This window comes from Carassius carassius, chromosome 11, assembly GCF_963082965.1.
Source record: "Carassius carassius chromosome 11, fCarCar2.1, whole genome shotgun sequence".
In the NCBI taxonomy this organism is placed as follows: Eukaryota; Metazoa; Chordata; class Actinopteri; order Cypriniformes; family Cyprinidae; genus Carassius; species Carassius carassius.
The window spans coordinates 7,277,455-7,295,132 of record NC_081765.1 but is presented as its reverse complement, the minus strand read 5'-3'; the positions used below and the strand labels follow the sequence as shown (position 1 = coordinate 7,295,132).

Genomic DNA, 17,678 nt, shown 5'->3' with positions numbered 1-17,678 from the left:
TGTAATTTGTTGAATTATCCTATGTGTGTGTGTGTGTTTGCGCGTGCATACACATAACTATAGTTTGTTTAAAATATATAGTGTGAGGAAAAAGTGGAATATTATGTAAAATGAAATAAATGGAATTCAATTTTTGTTAATGTACCAACAAAATTGGGTTAATATTATCTGAAAAATATTAACTTTATAAAAGTGTCTCTTTTAAAGTGTCTCTTACATGTGGTTAGAGGTTTAAACTAGAAGAGAAGAGAAGATTATTTTAAGTTGTATACGTTTTATATATATATATATATATATATGTGTGTGTGTGTGTAGCACTTTTCACAATATTTTTTTTTCAATAGTTTCCCAGTTAACTTTGTCCTAAAAAAAAATCACTTGATACATATTAAATATTTCGTTGAATATTTGTACAAAAATACCTACATGATATACATATGATAAATCAAATTAACGTGAAATAAAACTGCTCATACCATAATATATAATTTTATTCATACAGATCAATCCTAAATGAAGATTTTACACTGTATGTATAGATATCTTTATATATTTCAGATTTCAAAAACTGGTTCTGCTACACTAACCAAAGAAAATTATTTTAAAACAATGAAAAATATTTGCAGCACAGAATATTTACATTTCTGCCCAGTTATCCAGTAAAGCCACCAATACTCCCAGAGCGACAGATCAATCCTGTTATTCATTCAAAAATCTTAAATGGAATTAAAAACAATGCCAATACCAAGCCAAGGCAGTGCTCAAGAGCAATTTGCACTTCTCATTCTGTTGCTGAGGTAAAGCAGCTTTGGAGAAACGAGGCATTCAAATCCCAAATCTACACCCACCAATCAAGCTCTTATCGACATCTCCGCAGACGCCACAGCAAATATGCTTTGTACAAATTCAAGAAACAATTGCGTAAAGCCTTCAGTGCAGCGCAACACATCAGAGCAGTTCATGTGAGCAGTCGCTGCGCAGACAGAATAATCTGACTGCCTTGGGTAATGGATCCCAGGCTGAGGCCTGATGCAGTTTGGAGAGGCCGTAATAAACAGCGCTGCATGTTTAAAGAGCTGTCTGTGCAGGGCCGGTTTATATTTACTGGCCTTATCTGAGTGGGCGGCCGCACAGGGAGCGTCCGATGGGCTTTAGCTCTTAATTTGCTTTAACCGGGCCGATTTGTGCTTACACTGGCAGAAGGCGGGCGGCCCATCCGTCAGTGTCACCGCTGCAGAGGCACATTATTTGAAATCATTTTTAAGGGCATAGCTTTCAGCGCAGCATGCTTACCGCTCCAAACTAGGGAGAAGTCCAGAGTAATTCAAGTTAATTCACCTTGAGAACCTGATTTTCGCTTTAATCGTGACAATGGCTACACGTCGACTTAATAAATCCCAGAGCATTCAGCGCATATCTGCAAGGGATTTCTCTTTTCGTTCTAAATCACCTTTATGGCTATTGTAAAGATTAATGATGCTTTCTCAGTTGAACTCATGAACATTTAGAAATTAATCTAGCAAATTAGGGCAATTACTCAATTTTCCATAAATGCACTCTACATTAAAAAGCAAAGCACTTAATATAAAATGCAAATGACCTTTTTGTTTTCATCTTTTTCTTGACTTTTCTTTTACTTCTCCCTTGCTTCTAAGGAAAGCTTTATGTTTAACTGTGCCAACAGTGAAAAAGAACAAGGGGAAACAAGGTTTGGCAGCTATATGGAACAAATTACTGGATTACCTTTAGCAACTGCCAGCAAGTCATTTTAACACATAATAACGTTTAAGGAAGGGTTTGGTTCGAGTAACCCTTGAGACCAATACCTGTACAGCTCAACAAATAAACATGGTTATAATCAGAAGTTGCGACCTTGAGGTTTTGACAACAAAATTAAAGTAGCTTGACTTGATCTACGCTGACAAGAAAAACATGCCTTTGGGCTTAGTATTCTCATACATTATTTTATAATGTTTATAATATGTGTTCTCTGTATTTTTTATATAAATGGTCAAAAGTTTGGTATAATTAAGATTTTTTTGGTATGTTTTTGAAATAAGTCTCTTATGCTTAAAAAGACTGCATTTATTTGATCAAATAGTATTTCAATTTAAAAGACCTTTTTCTATTTCAGTATATTTTAAAATGTTATTTATTCCTGTGAAGTAAAGCTGTATTTTCAGCATCATTACTCCAGTCTTCAGTGTCACATGACCCTTCAGAAATCAGTCTGATATCTGTATCATTCTAATATGCTAATATATGCAAATGTGCTATTCATTCTAATATTTGACACTCATTTAATATCAATTATTTATTGTGTTCAGTTATTTATAATGGGTCTTCTCATTATTATAAATGTTGAGTTTTTGATTTCTTTTTCAAAACTGTGTTCAGCACTGAAAATTATAAGAAACAAAATATGTTTAAGTAAATCAGCATATAAGAATGATTTCTGAAGGATCATGTGACACTGAAGACTGGGGTAATGATGCTAAAATGTCAGCTTTGATTACAGGAATAAATCATATTTTAAAATATATTCAAATAGAAATCAGTAATTTTAAATTGTAATAATATATATCACAGTATCACTCTTTTTTACCATCTTTTTGATCAAAAAGATGCAGCCTTGATGAGCATTTTCCACTGGTATAAATTAGTATTTAAAAATTTAAATGTAATTTGAATGTTATTAGTTAAACTCTTATTAAGAATATACTGTATAGTATAATTAAGTATATATATATATATATATATATATATATATATATATATATATATAGTATAACATACAATTATTGTCAAACCCCTAAATATTTTGTAAAATTATCCAAACTAAATCACTTGGAATTATCATTTTAATTTTTGAAACTGAACTCAAAATAATAAATGCCCCAAAATCTACACACAGCATTTCAGCTCCCCAACAGCATCCTCACAGCAGGAACTCTCTGTTCTCTTCTTTTCCACTAACAAATATGGATTAGGTCTGCAGCACTCACCCCATGGGATGGGGATGATATCCAGCCCAGCTCCCCTTGGCTTGCTTTGGAGTCCAACAGGTTAACTAGAAAATGAGAGAGAAGGGGAGAGAAACAAATAAGCAGTCAACCCTTTATAGATTGGGTTTCACCCCCGCCACACGTCCACTCGGACTGGGATATGGCTCTCAGTGTGCAGCGTCCCGATCGACACAGTATTTACTCAGCTGCACTGCTTTATGCCACAATCCAATTAAGCAAACAATGGAGTCAATGGGTTCATCCTTCAAACGAGTATTTTTTCAGTTAGCCGCACAAGCTAAACGGCCGGAGAAAAGTTACCCTCGTTACCCCGTGCATGACGGGATCGTTAACATCTGACCCATCTTTGATCCTTTGTGTTTCAGAGTATTATTTCACTGATAATCATCTCTAACGAACAAGGCGAACAAATCACAAATGGTTGCTTTTATCTGACAAGCACCATCCGAAAGGATTCAATATTTTAAAGCGATGTGTTGATAAGAGATTATAGCTAGAACATGACCCCCATTTAAGGTGACGTTGTTAATAATAACACAAATGAGTACTGAGCAATATTAAATACTAGTGGGTTAAGGTTTGGTTTAGGGTTAGGGTTGACTATAAAAGTTAATGTAATTTAACTATGCCACCTTAAAACAAGGTCTTAGCAAAATGATACATTTTCTCACTAACATGGTATAATAACTTTAATTAATTAAATGATAATAATAAAAATGTATTTAATTCAGTAATGTTTAAAATATTTTTTTTTTCACAATACATTTAGTTCCAAAACACTTTCGCAGTTAACTTTGTGATATATATATATATATAGAATATTTACGCACAAATAACTACATGATATACATATGATAAATCAAATTAATAAGATATGAGACATAACATACAACTTTAGTCATACTGATCAAATTTTAAATAAATAGTCCAGAACAATATATATAAATATTTAATTTGTTTATTAAACATATTATGAATTTATTTAACAATATTAAAAAATAACCACTTTCAAAAAATGTTTTAATTCATAAATATTTGAAATTGAAAAGAAATATACTCATTGGACATATTCTTTTTTTTCCCTTCATATTTTGCTTATTAAAGTTTTTTTTCTAATTTATGCGATATAAATATTGGAAAAATTCTCAGATGTTATTGTTTTATTTAACTCACACCCTGTTTAATCTGTATCTGTCTTTGTATTCAATATTTATTTATATTTGTGAATACATTTAGATTTTTAGTCTCATACCACAATATTAAATCCTCGTCCAATCCAATCAATTAAAATTAAGGAAACAAGAACAACAACAACAAAAGATAAAAACCAATGGAAAATGAAAGCTAAAACAACGAGAGACGACAGACAGGAAAGGAAAGTGCATTATTAAAGATGGCTGGCTGGCTGCATGGCGTGCTGCAGCCGAGAAGGTCGTGACAAGCTCTTGACATCTCAGTGTCTCCTTCTCTCATAACAACGACTCCTGTTTGATTGAGCAAGGCTTCTACAGGCACACAGAGAGAACAAAAGCCTCCATCGGCGTACAGTAAACACATAATCCCAGCTGACATGTGGGCCACTCAGCAGGGCGTCTATGGCCCCTACTATAGCTGTGTCACTCATTCTCCCTACAGCGATGGCCTTAAAACACCCAGCCAAACCACAAATGGACATATGGGACATGGATGACATAAACCTTTCTTTTCTAAAAGTGCCTTCAAACATATAGTTATTTTCTTATCACAAAGCGTGACATGATGTCCGAGTCCTGATGTGCCAGTACACCTTCTAAACATAAGAAATTTGTTTCTATACCAGTCAGAAATTTGGACACATTTAGCCTATTCATTCTTTATTTATTTTTATTAACTCATTTATTACTTTCCACATTATAGAGCAATAGTGAAGTCATCAAAATGATAAAATAACAAAATATTTGAATATGGAAATTTGGTAGTGATCAAAAACATTACATAAACATTGAGCAGTTTCAACATTTCAGTGACCAAAACATTTAAATATCTCCTATTTGAGATTTTTCTCTGGCACACTCTGGAAATTCACTCAACCAAATTCATGTATTAATTTTTCTGAATATTTCTGTCATATGCACATGAACTGACAGTCACCACTTATAAGCTACTACTAAACATTGTAGAAAATTAATTTTCTGTAAAGTTGCTTTGCAATGATTTGTATCGTAAAAAGCGCTATACAAATAAACTTGAATTGAATTGAAAAACTTGAATCAAGATTTATTTTTTTAATTACTAATTTTATTGTTTACCTTTATTATTTATTTACTTTATTAATGATTATTTGAATATTATTATAAATTATTATTACTGTATAATTTATTAAATAAAATAAAATTTGTAGAGACCAAAATATGACAAGGAAGCAGTTTTTTTATGGAATGTTGATGGGAATAATGTGAACTTTGTGATTTTTTTTAGATTAGTTTTATTTGCAGTATTTAATTTGTAACTTTGTGTGTGTGTGTGTGTGTGTGTGTGTGTGTGTGTGTGTGTGTGTGAGTAAAAAAAGGTTTTTTATTTTAATTTTGTACAAAATGCAGAATTTCATATTTCATATTATTAAATTAAATTAAATTAAATTAAATTAAATTAAATTAAATTAAATTAAATTAAATTAAATTAAATTAAATTAAATTAAATTAAATTAAATTTTGTAAAGAAATTCATACACAGAAAATTTATATTTGCCTGTATATCTACCAAACTAATTTCAAACATTTAATTATAATTTTTTCTTCGATAGATGAGAAGGTTTTAAAGATCATGAGAAGCATAATTCAGTCAGGTGCATCCATAATTTTGACTGCTATAGTCCACATATGAGGGGCTGTGAGGAGAGTGTGTTACAGACCCATTATCAAATTCCAGCAGAAAACGGCAGCGCACCTAAACGCTAGCCAAACAGCTGGCTGTTCTCATACTGTAGACGATCCCTATTAACTATAATAAAGCTATCTGCTTATTTCAGATAATGGCAGCTCACATCCAGATCCGTTGGTTCCAATTTAAATTTCTCAATGAGCCGAGCCCACATCTCAAATTGAGCAGACCAGGGAAATTTGAGACCATAAAATTAGAAAGCTACATGGGTGAGGCGAATTTCTGCAGCTGTAAGAGAAGGAAATCACAGCCAACGTCATTCCCACCCTCTCCACCAAAACACAAAGCAGAGGGCTGGTTATGAACAGCTGATTCAACGGCCATCTCATCCAACCAACCACACCAGACAAAATAGGGAGATCAATAGAGGAGCGAGACAATAATCTAGGATTCCAACCACAGGCCGCCAAGGGGGTTCTGTCTCTCTAATGTATCATCCCGGCACTACTAGCTATTGTTTTCCTTTCCTCTGTACATGGCACATTGATCGCACACATTAAGAGTGCTGAAAAAGAGACAATGGTAATGTTTCATTCACAAACTATCTAAGATAGATAGTTCTTCTCAAACAGCTCAATGTGAAATGTATTTGTTAAGTGACTAATGACAAATTACTTATTTTAGCTGAAGCATCTTTTAAAGGGTAAATGTAAAAACATTTAAAAACAAATCACAAACCTGTCTACCCACCATATTTTGCTATAATAAACATGCACAGCAGTGATAGTACCTCAAATATATTTACACTGAGACCATAATATTGAATTTAACAAAAGAAGACAATAAGTCTGTGTTAAAAATACTCCATTCATTTTACCCATCAACCTAGAGATAAAATAGACATACACTTAAATTCAAATGCATCATAATTTCACTTTTATATCATACTATGGATGGCTGCCATTAAATACTGTAAGTACGAATATACATTTAAATTTAAAAACATAAAAATTTCACTTTCATTTCATATTACGCATAGCTGACATGAAATATTTTAGGTAAACTGAAATGTCCTGTTGTGGAAAATCCATTTAAAGCAACATGTTAAGCTTTTTTCTTAAAAAAAAGCCATCATTTATGACCTTGTATTTACTAAACAAATTAATTATTTATTTGTTTTTTTATATATACTGTTACTTATTTAAAATTGTCTTTAAAAAATGTTTTGCGGCAACAACCCACATGCTGAATAAGTATCATCACTCCAATATCTTCTTTGTAAAAAAAAAAACACACATAAAGTGTGTTACAAATCTTCTTTTTACAACGCCTTTGTCACATAATTCTTAGGATTTCACTGTATTTGAAGCGATATGTATAAAGCTCTCGCAGAAAATAGATACTAACCTTGAACTTAGCTGTGATCACGGCTGTCGATTACGACCTGAATGAGATTTGCACGGGTATAAGAGAACCATATGGCCCATAAATGGCACAGTGCCTTCACTTCTCGCCATCTTCTTCACCTCTCAGGTAGTTAATTAAATCTGTTATTGAATTAAGATGAGAGACAGGTGTCTGAACACCTCAGAACCGCCGGGTCCTGGGACGGCAGAGGAGCTGATGCCTGGCTTTATTAAAATCTGACTGTGGGGGTATAAGACACATGGCGGATTATTTTCAAAGGATTTTCCAGTGAGAACAAAAGGCGTGTGTCCAAAATATCCACTGCTGCTCCAATGATCCCTTTTCTCACCCACACTAAACCCTGCCCTGCAGCTGGTCTACCCTTACCAAGGGTCGCCACGAACCCCAAAACCTTTCTGAGAGGTCAATACTCAGGGAGGGAGGTTATTGCAATGATTTATGGCTTCCTTCCAAGTCAATCCATATTTTGGGTTTTAGTTTCAAGAGCCGTCTGGATTCGGTGCTCCTACTTTACTAATTCCCCAACTCAATTATCTGAAAAACCCAAAATAAACACATTCAAATGGAAAAACAAAAGCAAATTGCAGGTCCTGCAGCTTGATCGAAGCTTCCGCACATAGTGGCCATGATGGCAATGAAGTATTAACCTCTACGCCATGAATAATTCAGTCGAGTCTCAGGGTGTCTGCCTCAGCTCCTCCGAATGCTTACAGCTTTTCTGTCCACCATCTCCATCCAAAATCCACCCATCAGTTGGACCACACATGTTACTGTTATACTGATGATTCGATATGCATTGCATGCATTTGTACATTTAAGCAAATTTCTAAATGTCTAAAAAAGTAGCGTCACTTGCAAAACATTAGCCGTCCCGTCTGGAAACTATAGTGCACCATGACATCACACCACAGCATGTCGTGCTGCCATCACATAGTCTGAGCGAGCGAAGCACTGTGGCTTGCAGACTGCGCCATCTTGGCAACAAGTTAGAAAATGGAAACCTTAGTAACGTAGTTGTGTTGTATGATTCATTTACATCTATATTGATGCTTTTGGCAGATGCTTTATTCTGGAGTTGATGGGCTTTGGGGAGATTTCCTGAGATATTTCAGGGAGACTTTTGTTGTTTTAGTTGAAATCGGCGAGTAAGGACTCCGTCGTGAGCGTATGGAAGAAAGGATAGGTGATATACATTAGCTAACTGGCAGAAAGATTCATTTGATTCTTTAAACAAAAGTATGTTTCACCAGGAAGAGTGCCCAGATCCAAAAGAAGAAGAAGAAGAATTCCTGTTTTTGTTTGTTTGTTTGTTTGTTTTTGTTTGTTTGTTTTAATGCCATGTGTTGTTGTAAAAAATAATAATAAAATAAAATAACACTGGAATTAAGCCTCCTGCTACTAGTTGAGAAAATTACCATTATAAATTAAATACATTTTTAATCAGAAGGTGATGTATTTTAAGCATAAAAAAATTAAGTTAAAAATCTCAACTATTACACGAAATAGAATTTTAATCTGCTTTAATTATTGAGCAAAAAAAAAAAAAAAAAAAGAGCAAAATGTTAGTGCATCTATGCTGTGTGCATTTACAGGACAATGTATGTAGGCCTCGAGTTACTTTGTTGTTTCCAAACACAGCCTATACGAAGAAATGCAGTAAAAGTAGTCAATAAAATGTATAACTCAGCTGCTTGGATATTCATAAGTATTATTATTATTATTATTATTATTATTATTATTGTTGTTGTTGTTGTATGTGGGTGTCGTTTATAGATGTTTTAGGCTACAGTTAACTGGCCTAGATGTTTCAGTACATAAATTGTACCCCAACTTTGTAATCGCCACCAGCTGTAGCTTTTAAAATTTATTTGAATGCTTAATTTTGCTGAGTTAAATTAAATTGGCATAGTGACATGTTTCGCTTTATTCTCTGTCTTCAAAGACACATACAGTTTGTAACACACTCGTTGACCGCGCAAATGAGTTCGCAACGACGTGCGCTCTACAAGGATCTGGTTATTACAATTAATTCCATGCAATAAAGACTTAGCTTTAAAGGTGTTTTTTTTTTTGTTTTTTTTTACTCGATGTTAAGGGTGAAAGTGCACAGCTCCTGTAGTAAATCGGCCTATTTCAGATCGATCAGAGACGTCTAATCTGAAAAGTCATTGGTGTCAGGTCAATAAATAGTTCTATGGGATAGACTAAAATCAAATAATACATATAAACACACACACAAATAAAAATAAAAATTGAAAAAAAAAGAAGAAAAAAAGTTTTCAAACTCCACTAGTATAATTAATTTCTTGAACAAAAGAGGGAAATAGAGTCTAGCTTCGCATCGAATTTTTTCCTGCATTAATGCTCGTTGTGTACATGTATTATTCTAAGATAGGGGTAATTATGAACATGAAATGTATAGTTGAAGATATTTATTTAACCAAATCATAATTTGACTGCGTCAATAGGCTACACGAATTTTGGGAGGTGAGCCGCAATTACCCAGAGGTCTTCGAACTGGCCTCTGACGCTCAACACGTTCAGTTATTTATTAAAAAAATATATATGATCTAATTCATTAAGATCATATTAGTAGATTATAAACAGCACAATCGTACTGTTTAGGCGATTGCAATCTGTAAAAAAAAATAAAATAAAAAATGCACTTGCTCCAAATGATATCAATAGCTGCGGCTCTATACTGACACTCTCTGGTGAAAAACATGTCCCGTTACATACTTTTTTCAGCAAAAAGGTAATTCACAGCCCATAAATCACAAGAAGAGAGAAAAGCCGCTCTGCTCCACAGAACAGACAGCTGAAACATCACGAGACATCCTCTGAGCTGACAGCACATGAGCGCATCTTATCTTTCTACAAAGATCATCCTACACTCTGATACAAAAATACTCTAAACCCAATCATAGCAAACTGGCCTGAATATGTGTTTCATATCAAACATAAAGCCACAAAAATAAACGAATCTTTCCATCTTCTGTATCTCTTCACTGAATAAGATTAACAAAAGTCTCTTATTTTTTCTCTCTACATAACTAGACCAAATATAGTCAAGAGCACCTTAAGTTTATTAATGCTAATAAACAGGCATGTATATCGAATATGTGACAACAATACAGACGGAAACTTTTCTAATATGTATAATGATGGGCTATACACAAATGTTTAATGTCTCACGTCTCATTTCCCCATCCCCCGTGACTATGGAAAACTTTATATCTCTGAACGGGACAAACAATGCTAATTACTGTGAACAAAACAGTCAGGGATTCGCATGAGATAGGCTACATAAAAACGGGGTGCACACGCATTTAAAGCATATAATAAGAAATAAAACATAGGCCTAATCCGTTATTTTGGTCTATATAGGCCTACAAGTGTCTACATCTCGATCCCGCCGCTTCTTGAAGTGTTTCACAAAGAATACAGTGTCCTAGAAATAACAACTGTTTGTTAAAAATAAATTGCATCTGTACCTAACTTTGCTGATTTCAATTTTTGACATGCTTAATATTTTAAGTTGTTGACTTTAAAGACTATTTCGATTGTAGCCTACTCACTTGATCACTTTATTTGAAATCTCATTAGTTTACTGGCGTTATACAGGTTATCCAGTAGGCCATATATGTGATTGAAAATAATAATAAAAAAAGAAAGAAGAAGCTCAACACATGTGCTACCATGTTTAAGTTAGACTATAATCGTGATGAATAGCACTAGTTAACTGAAACAACTTCGGCACCAATAAACTCTAATATAACCTAATATTTCTGAGTAAAATCTGTATGCAGCTTATAACAGTAAAAATAAACACTTTAAAATATGATTTACGTTAACATCAACGTGTATTGCTTTAAATAACTAACTAAATAAAAATAGCCTAAATAAAAAAAAAGGAAGAAGAACAGAAGAAGAAGAGGACGAGGCTATTATGTGACAGACACCCGATGGCAGGTAAATATCTGCTGACCCAAATGGCGCATTTGAAGCAAAGTATATCCAATAAGTTTAAGTATTTCACGTATTAAAGCAAAAGCACGGTGCAACTGAACAAACTCGGCGCACAAACTTACTACATGTCTTATAGCTTGACTATATAAAATATAGCGACAAAATAATTTAAGCAATTTAATAAATCAAAAGCACAAAGAGTCTTCACATATAGCCTATTTTAAGATTACGCGGTATGCTCGTTTGATTTTTGGACTGGATTTTGCGCTCAGTCGTTGCGCGCTCGTGATCGATCTATCGTTTCAAAGCATGCTTTTATCATGTAGCTCAAGCGACCCTAACAAATAACAATAAACAGCAGCACACTAAAAGTTTAATCTGCAGCGATACCTTTGCATCCATTTCTCGCGCAAGCAATTCAATGCGTCTCGCACAGTAGACTGCGATGTTATTGATTCATTTGGAGCAGCTGCTTTGACATAAAGTGAACGAGCAAGCGTTTAAGCAACATGATCGAATTCGCTGCGGCTTATTGGATGAGCTTGGATGGTAAAGCAGGTAACTATTCACTTCGATTTCATTTTGCCCTGTCTGGTCCAGCGCAAGTCAATTAACAGTATTGTAAAGACAGAGTCTATGACACGCAGAGATGAGGTATAATATGCCTCTTACCCCAGACGTTATCTTACCTTCATTGGATGGATGAATTATGAATTCTGCGATGGAAATAAACGTGAAGAGAAAATTGAAAAGTGTTAAGGTTTTGCAATCCATGATAGCAGTTGAGGGGGCAAAACAAGGTACATAACTCCATGAAGCATGCCACTCATGTGAGGGCTTCTGTTCCGACACAAGTTACCATTCTCGGCTCAGAGGCTGATGTCAAGTTTGACACCGGAGACGAGGAGGAGTCTCTCTCTCTCTCTCTCTCTCTCTCTCTCTCTCTCTCTCTCTCTCTCTCCTTTTTCACTGGGTCCTATACACCAGACAGCGCCGTTTATTGGACCAGCAGGTTCAACAGAGGTCATGTCATCTCGCGGAAGACAAAAACACAAGAGGAAGCTCATCAAATTCCCGTTATTATATGTCACACCATGGAATTTATGTACTTCCTTTGCCTAAAAACAGCACTAAGCTCTACACATTTGTCACCAAAGCCAGAGCTTCAACACATGGATTTCTTTGGGCAAATAAATGTTATGGTCAAACTTACAATGTTCAGCCTAGAAGAACTAAGTAATACTAATAATATACATTGCAGCTGTTTTATTGAGCAAATAGGTCTCAGACATTAACTGCATTAATATTCCTACAGTAACACTATGTGGGCTGCACACTGTCATATTAGGCCTTTAAAAGCGAACCAGCTGTTGGGTGGAGAGCCGGCCTGTAGGAGCTGACCGAGCCGGGACACACAACATTCATAAACCAACTGGAACAACTTTCAAGAGACACTTAGAAAAGAAGTAAACATCACTTGAACTTTGATAATAAAAATACTCACAGGATATGAATAAAGTGGATAAATAAATAAAAATAACTTTAATTTTATTATAAATAAACAAACAAATAAATAAATAAAATTTATTTATATTCATAAAAAACTCTATATATAAACTTTAAAAGTATTAAATTGCTCTGAAAATAAATGTTATATATATATATATATATATATATATATATATATATATATATATATATATATATATATATATATATATATATATATATATATATATATATAATATATTCAATTTAATACTTTTAAATGAATAAAATCAGATCAGAAAATGGACTATTACAGGAACTGTTTACTTTCATTTCATTATTTTTCCCCAATGGTTCCTTCTCAAAACTGAATATGATATTAGCTGTCAGACTTATGTAAACTGTTTCATAGTATTTTTTTTCTTAGCTGTGCTTTTGAATCTTTTTTGGAAAACTCTCTGACACTGCAATCAAGTCTGAGTATTGATTTAATGTTCCAGTGTGACTTAAAGACTTTGAAAGGAAGCACAGCATTCTCCACTTTTACAAAAACAGAGAGAACAGATGTTGAAATATGTATGCCCCTGCAGCTAAAAAGAAAAATACAAATACATATAATCATGTTGAACAGCAGTATGGGAAGCTCATTCTTGTCAGCTGAGGATACACTTTTCATTTGTTGTTAGGCTCTAGTCAGTCATTTCATTCAGTGTTTTTCTCTAAAAGCATGTTCATATTACTTGCCAGGATAAAACCCAGTGATTTAAAGCCATTTTCTCAGTGACTTTCTGTCTCGAGCTCGGAGTTTCACCTCAAACTCAACATCAAACCTGCACTGTAAAGAATTTCCTGTAGAAATTACAGTAACTTACTGGCAGCAGTTTACCATTAACTTACTTTAAATTAAACTTACAGTAAAAATACTGTATTCATATTTACAGTACCATTTAACTTGCTGTAAATTTATTTACAATAATATATTTTTTACTGTAAAACACAATGTTATGTTTTTTTCTCCTTTGATATATTTTAATACAGTGAAATATTACTTTACACTGTGAAATTTACTGTAATTTGTTGTCAACTTTTATAATGTAAAACTGTACAAATTATTGTATTTTAACAGGTCTCAGGTCTCAGTAGTAAAAACTATAAAAAGAAAGAAAAGACTGCTTAACTTCTTTTATTGGTTCAATAGTTAAATTGTAATACTTGAAATAACATTTTAATATTCTTGCAGATTGTACTTTCAGTTTTCCAAAAACTTGAAAACATTTCATTTATTATAAAAGTTTCATATTAAGAGCATTTTAAAACAACAGACATGAACAGATTCAGTCATAAGAACAATCTTAAAAATTGACAAATTCAGAAAACTCCTGTGTACTAGAATGTATTTGCTCTTAGTAGCTTAATAGTTTTGCCAGCTGAAATCCAGGAACTCCTTAAAGGGATAGTTCACCCAAAAATCAAAATGATGTCATTAATAACTTACCCTCATGTCGTTCCAAACCCGTGAGACGTCCGTTTATCTTCAGAACACAGTTTAAGATATTTTAGATTTAGTCCGAGAGCTCTCAGTCCCTCCATTGAGGCTGTGTGTACGGTATACTGTCCATGTCCAGAAAGGTAAGAAAAACATCATCAAAGTAGTCCATGTGACATCAGAGGGTCAGTTAGAATATTTTGAAGCATCGAAAATAGAGTGGTTATGACGCAATCGTTAGCCTATTTTTACAAAAACTGTTTCTAGGGGGCCATAATATAACATAGAAGGTAATGGAGCCCTTCATACATTGTCGTGTATCTTTAGAAATAAATAATGGACAAATGGAGTCTTTAAACGCCTCAGATGTAAAATTATTCGCTGTCAAAGTGTCGCCAAAATGAATGGGAGTCAATGGGATGCTAACGCAAGTGAAGTTCTGCTACAAGATGGCGGCACGCGGCCGACTTCAACTTCCGGTCGACTTCCTTCCCACCTGGTGAATTCGGACAGCCGTTGATCGTGCATTGACTGTACACAGCCGGGTTCGTCACTTATTGGGGTCCCCTGAAAACATTTCCATTGCGTTATGTGCCATTTGCGGCGCATTTTCGCGAACGAGATTATAATGTTATTCTCCCGATGCTGATGTACAGAACAAATGTTACATTTGAAGTAGACATATTTTTCTCTTGATTGTTTAGTTTCCTTAACTTTAGATTTCTGTTTTTGCGGTAACGTTAAATGTGAAACTGAAGGGCGGAGAGGCTTTGGAAAGAAAGTGCATGGGCATTCAGGAACTGCACACGAAAACCTGAAGTTCGCCGTGTTTTTATGCCCTTTGGCATGATTAATAAAGGTGTATAATGTCTCCACAGAGATGCCTGTGTTTGCACACGACACGAACATTGCGGGTTTTACTCTAGCACTACATGCATGACGTGCATTTATATGGCGTAATCAGTTAACGGCAAGCGATAATAGCGGGAAAAAAACCGACTGACTTTAAACCAAATCCACGAAAGTTTTGTTGTTCGGCCAACATTTCACATGAACACTCACCAGCTCCTGGAGTGGTCAAACCCAAGGCAGAGACCCGTTAATGTCCATATTTTGACGGTGAAAGGGAAAGAAAGGAAAGAAATATGAATGTTTGCACAGTGTCACCACAACTCTCTCTAGCTCTCTTCACAGCATAAAAGTGAGGTGACCGTTGCATGGCGCCAGTGAGTGGCAGCGTTTTATATATATATGTATATATATATATATATATATATATATATATATATATATATATATATATTTTTTTTTTTTTTAGTTAAACCAAAGATATAATATATTTAAAGTAAAAGTATGAATATTTGTACACACCTTTGCATCTGACTGGTTCTTTTCGCATCTGTGTGTCTTGTTTTCTTCTTGCTCCAAGCGGGAAATAAAACTTTTCTGTGATTGGTCAGGTTTCGCGCTCATTTTTTTTTACTGTATTTAGATTTACAGTAAATTAAAAATACTGTATTTTAGTGTCGCCAAGAGGGTATTCCCCAAAATGTAACTTTAAAATACGGTAATATGCTGTATAACTGTCCTACAGTAAAATACAGTTCATTTTACAGTTAAATACTGTTAAATTTACAGACATTTCTAACAGTGTGAGCAAAACTTAGACAGCCTTAATGGATATATTTACACAGCAGAATCCTTTGTCAATTCAATCCGATCTGCTCCAAAGTGTTACAATCACGAATCAAATCTCAGCATGTTTAACAAGTCAACGTGTCTGGAGCATGATTTAGTAAAGAAACACAAAACAAAGAGACAAATCAACCAAAGTAGCAATTAAAAGCAGGGAAACAACATTTGGTTTTCCCAGAAGCATTGAGGTTTTGTCTGAGGTCATGTGAGGCCCTTATTATAGCGTGTGAAAGTTAAACGCGATACTTTTTGCTGATATCAGCACAGCCAAAAGAACTTCCAAAGCCCACTTCAAAAGATAATGCTGCCTGTAATTTTCTCGATCAAATTAATTCATACGAATACAATGTCAAAACAAGTAGATCATTTCATATTATTGTTTTAAATGTCAAATATACAGTAATGTTCTGTTGCCACTGCTAACAATAAAGAAGCCCAGTACATTTCTGTTTTACTGATTTTTCTCAGTGAAGCCTTCCTTTTGTCTTACACTTTAACGGACTTTGCTGTTTTTTGTCAAGAAGCCATGCTGTGTTCTGGGTGCCAGTTTTGGATGCCTTCCCTCCACCATCTGCTCCTGGATCATACCAATCAGAGTTTGGAATGGCACCTTTGTCTTGGCAGCCAACATAACAGTTGCATTGCAATCGTCTGCTGTAGATTTTCCCTCAGGCCACACCTATCCCTCATTTCACAGAGGATGAGTTTCCCTATTATTTGGTCAGTTTGTTATTGCATATCACGAATCATCTGTGCTGCATGCTTGTTAGATACACTGCTGCATTTAATGAGTAGGATAATGAATCTAAAATGCAAATGCGTGGCTAGTATATACTATCTCCACATATGTGTTTATGATGTCGCTATATACGTGTGAGGTATGACGAATATTTATACCATTTGTGCTGAAATTGATTTATTATTCATGCAATATGATACCCGGAGTAGTAATGCTTTGTTTAGCATTCTTTCCACAAACACTATTGGCAAGTCACAGCAAGCTATCGCTATAGCCTGCAAATAGCTGAGAACACATTATTCATCAACACTGAACTGCAGGGATTTGGGTCATTCCATTGCTTCAGATGAGTGCACAAATAGTTCAAAAAGTACACATAAAATGGGTCATCACTTATGAAACTGCAGCTTCTACAGCTTTACAGTAGGACACTTGAGTTTAAGGCAGGGCACTAAAGGTAAAAAAAAACAAAAAAAAAAACACCTTGTTTCTTCATGCACTGGTCAGTCTTGGTTTGTTTGGCTTTTCACACCGTGTTGTTTCAGACAAGTGGAAAGAAAACATCTAAAATATACTTTTAAAGAAATAGCTCACCCAAAAATTTAAATTAGCTGAGCACCCTCAGGCCATCCAAGATGTAGATAGGTTTGTTTCTTCACTGTAATATAATTGGATTTGTTTCTTACAAACAAAGAGCTTTTCGCTTCACAAGACAGTAACTGATGGACTGGAGTGGTGTGAAATACTTGTGGATTATTGTGATGTTTTTATCAGCTGTTTGGTTGGCACCCATTCACTGCAGAGGATCCACTGATGAGCAAGTGATGTAATGCTACATTTCTCCAAATCTTGGATGGCCTGAAGGTGAGTAGATTTTCAGCCAATTTTCATTTCTGGGAAAATATTCCTTTACTTGTTTATTTTCTTGCATTTTAACTATTTGCGTCTGTCGATTTTAATTTAATCTCCAAAACCACAAAACTTTACC

General features: G+C 34.4%; 1 protein-coding gene across 2 annotated transcripts in view; it reads right to left on the bottom strand.

Annotated features, from left to right (window-relative positions):
• LOC132152698 (ephrin type-A receptor 3-like) overlaps window positions 1-12,169 on the bottom strand; it is a 106,814-nt gene extending 94,645 nt beyond the window's left edge. For both annotated transcript variants that reach the window (XM_059561511.1, XM_059561510.1), the window contains exons 1-2: window positions 11,972-12,169; window positions 3,006-3,070 (exon numbers count right to left, since the gene is read on the bottom strand). In XM_059561511.1, coding sequence (XP_059417494.1) covers window positions 3,006-3,070; window positions 11,972-12,056 — 150 coding nt within the window. In that variant the 5' untranslated portion in view covers window positions 12,057-12,169. The remainder of the gene's footprint in view (window positions 1-3,005; window positions 3,071-11,971) is intronic.
• Window positions 12,170-17,678: the final 5,509 nt, after the last annotated feature.